The sequence below is a fragment of the Acipenser ruthenus genome, chromosome 1 (assembly GCF_902713425.1).
Source record: "Acipenser ruthenus chromosome 1, fAciRut3.2 maternal haplotype, whole genome shotgun sequence".
In the NCBI taxonomy this organism is placed as follows: domain Eukaryota; kingdom Metazoa; phylum Chordata; class Actinopteri; order Acipenseriformes; family Acipenseridae; genus Acipenser; species Acipenser ruthenus.
In genome coordinates, this window is record NC_081189.1 from 39,004,214 (window position 1) to 39,008,295 (window position 4,082).

General features: G+C 38.4%; 1 protein-coding gene across 1 annotated transcript; it reads left to right on the top strand.

The window, feature by feature from the left end:
- The first annotated feature begins 1,357 nt into the window (after positions 1-1,357).
- LOC117420514 (rhodopsin-like) lies at positions 1,358-2,366 on the top strand. Its single transcript, XM_059007826.1, is given in 2 exon segments — positions 1,358-1,810; positions 1,812-2,366. Coding segments are annotated over 2 exon segments (1,008 nt in total).
- The last annotated feature ends 1,716 nt before the right edge of the window (positions 2,367-4,082 follow it).

Genomic DNA, 4,082 nt, shown 5'->3' on the forward strand with positions numbered 1-4,082 from the left:
TGGTGACCTAATAATGACATGAGTAAATCCATCTTTGGCAGCTTGTGCTGCATGGATAATCACACAAGTGTCTGCTTCTTCCTGACATGTGAAGAGATCCAGTATCTCCTCCTGGTGACCTATTGTGACTTTCAATACCACAGTGCTGTCCCGAAACCCTCCTCTTATAACTAATGTTATATAAGTAATGTATTGCTTTGCTTCACCTGTCTCAGTCCAGCAGGCATTTCACCCGTCACTTTCAAGCAAGTAAAATATACAGCTAGATTCTTGTTCTGCTGCCTTCTCAGCTGTTTGCTGGAAATTAGAGCTGCGTATTTGCGGAGTTTGCTAACTAAATAAATGGAATTCGCTTAATTGAAATCAGGGATAGACAGCAGGACTCAGCAATGCTTATTTTATTAAGAAAAGGTAAAAACGTTACTTTACAGGCCTTGCTCTGTTGGTTTAGATTTATATAAAATAACATGCATTGTACTCGCTGTTTTCCTCATTTTACTATACTGTATTCATGATGTCTACCCCTGCATGCATAGCTCTACAGTGGAAACTATACCAAGTCAGCCCTGCTTGGCCCCGGCGCAGTTCAGATGTGCACTGGAAATAAGGTATAACTGATTCAGCTTTCATAGCGAAGTGAGATGATGTTGTACGCCCTTACCCTGTAGTTGGTGTTATCAACCAGTCAAATTCCACAACCCCTCCCACAATTAAAATTAACTCAGTTACAGTAGGTCTCTAAATATTCTATTTCTGAGCACATCCCAAAATAAAGTTGTACCCAAAACACATTCATTACCAATAATGCATCTGCCCTTATCCCACGTTCCAGTTAAACAGTATTACCAACATACCTTGTTATTTCCAATTCAATGGAATTCTGGTTGCTTGCTTACTGGAATTTAACACATTAACCCTGAGGTGGCATATCATATTGTTGTGCTATCCTTTAACAATATAGGATCAATATACACACATAACTGACTCAATTAAAAAAAGAATAATACCTAGATTAAGGTTACCTATGCTCTTTATCCAACTGCTGAATCCTGGACCATACCAAGGATGTCATATTCCCAGATGAATCTACAAGAAACTTTTGGACTGTATGATGTTTATTATTGTACAAAGCTCATTACTGTATACATTAGGATTCAACTGATTGGTGGAGTCACCTGAGTGGTGGAGCCAGTACAGTGCTTATTTCTCCCCTATAAATGCAAGCACATTACGAAAACAACTTTCAGGTGCTCCTTTGTTTTCATTCAGATTCTTCAAAACAAATTTAGATGAGAAGACAACTACAGGTCTTTGAGGTGTACTAAATAAGATACATTTAGTCTCCTTAGCTGTCGATATGGAAGAAGTTGAGCTGATAGAATCCCTTATACGAGCAATAATGTGTTTACTAGGGATTGTGGGATTGCTGCCGAGTAAGATGAGCCATGTGAGGACGTCCGAAGTTCTCCTTATCAATTTGGCCATTTCCAACTTGATAACCAATTACCTGGTGGACCTCCCTGACACCATTGCTGATTTTGCTGCGTCCTGGTTCCTGGGGGAGACCTACTGCAGTTTCTTCTTGTTTTGTTCGGAACTATCTGAGACCAGCAGCATTTTGACTACCCTGCTCATCAGTGTGTTTTGGTATCAGAAGCTGGTAGGGTCTCTGAGACGAGGTAACGCACCAGTCCTGCTTGAGAGCCTCCGGCTAAGCAGTGGCACTGTGCTATTAACCTGGGTCTTAGCTCTGATATTCAGTGCTCCCCTCCTATTCTACACCAAAGTAGACAATAAGGAAGAAAATGGAAGAGTTACGCTGTGACGATCATTTCCCAACCCATACCTCCAAGCAAACTTATGAAGTGCTCTACCTGACCTTTGCAAATGCTGTGCCCATTGCTTTAATGGTGTTCACAAACCTGCGGATAGTGGTAACCCTCCTGATGCACAGGAAGAGCCTTGTTAGTTTCAATCATGCCAGTGAAGAATGGCATGCAGCTCCACAAACAAACCAGCCTATTCCTAACATACCTGGGCAGCCCACTTCAGAAACCAATCAAGGTTTAAATTCAGGCCGTCTTGAAGAGAATGTCCTGCCGAGCCACGGAGAACTGGAGAGAAATGGCAGTACATCCAGTGAAAACCCACCTTGGGTCAGCTCACCTGCCACTGTTAGCTCAGAGTCAAATGGAAACTCTCTACAACCCTCAAAAGTGCATACTATTGCTGCCAGCGTCCCTGCCAGATCCACACGGACCTCTCCTTCCCCAGTAGACCAGGTCAGGGCAGCTAAGTGTTGTGGCTGTTGCAAGTGTGTTTCTCATCTGATGGGTAATTCATCTGTTACTGCGGATAGTAAGTAATGTGAATATGTCTCTGTTAATTGTGGAGATAGCCAGTTACATTGCAGCCTTTTACACCTGCATCATCCCTTACATCTTTATACGGGGTGAAAAAGCTCTCGTCAGTGCTGGAAGTGACAACAGTCATGCAGTTTAGCACCAACGTGTAGTCAATATACTATGGTGTGTAGTGTTTAGAAAACTTGGGCTGACCACCCAATAGATTGAATATTGTTCTGATACCAAAACCACCTTTCCAGTTCACTTTCCAGGTGGCACGGATAAAACAGGCATTATTGTAAGCCTTACCATTAGGTTTAAGCAGTTATGCTTAATTTAGAAATGTAGTACATCAACAGCTATTTTACTGTATTGCATAATATATTTTTGTATAGAAATTTAATTATAAAAAAATAACTCTGGCAGTCGGTGTATGTTAATAACATACTTGTGTTTTCTCAACTGACCACCACTCCTTATTTAAGAAAAATAAAACTATGATATTAAACAGTGTATGATGTTTATGATATTGCTGAACATTTTTTGTAGATCACTGTGAAAGGCATGACCCATTTCAAATTGAAAATGAACATACTTTTGATATGTTCTTATTGTAAATGCCAAACTACAACTACAGCCACAAGTTTTGCATCACCCTATTTAATGAACTAAGTTTGCTTCATGAAGTCAAATGAAAACTGCTGAATAATGTTATGTTAACATATTGAATTACACACCGTTTTGTAGTTTTTCATATCCTTAATGCAAAACAGAAACAAATTTTACATTTTGAAATCTAACATTAAATACTGTACTACTATTATGGCTTCCTGTAGACTTTTGCGATATCATGTTATAGTTTCTTTGAATACATGATGTTAAATAAATGATCTAAATTATGCTCATATAATTTTTTTTTTCTTTTTTTTGTCTCAACCCTAAAATTCTAGGTGATCCAAAACTTGTGGCCATAGCTGTAGGCTTACTTAACAAATTTATATATTTTTACATAACATTGTGTACAAAGATCACATTAATGTTATCTCAGAGCAATGATTTATATATTTAAAATAAATTGAGCAGTATAAATGTGTGATTTTTTTTTGTTTGTATTTTTTAAACTGGACACCCTGTTATTTCGGACAACCGGTCTATCTCCAGCCATGCCCGTTTTTTAACGAGGGACTACTATAATTTAAACAACTGCAGTTAGGCCTAAATAACTGAAGTTTAATTGCTGTAAGCAAACACCTCCAAAAACACAATTAGTGAGATTACCCAATTATAACAGGATTACCCCCGAGCACCAGAAAGCTCTTCCATGACAACTTAGCCATTACCTTATAATTACAACAACAACATCTGAGGATACCTCCGCTATTATAATCCACATGCAACACCTGAGACAGATCAATACATTTTGGATGTAATTCTAGCCTATTTCCATTTTGATATTATTAGTTAGTCCATTGATTGGACTTGTGTATGATTTATATTATGCACCAAACCTAACATTTACAAGGTGACTGTGTGAATATTACAATTTGTAAATGTTTAACATTGTATGGACCAAGGCATTACTAGCTTTGCGTTCTAGTGTGACTGTATACCTGTGACAGTATATGGACCACCACATTTATATACCTTCCAAACCTGGAATAGTGCTGTTACCAGTAAGAAATGAAAGTAGGAAGTATAATAAATACCACCTTTTCAAATACAATACAGAACACTTAC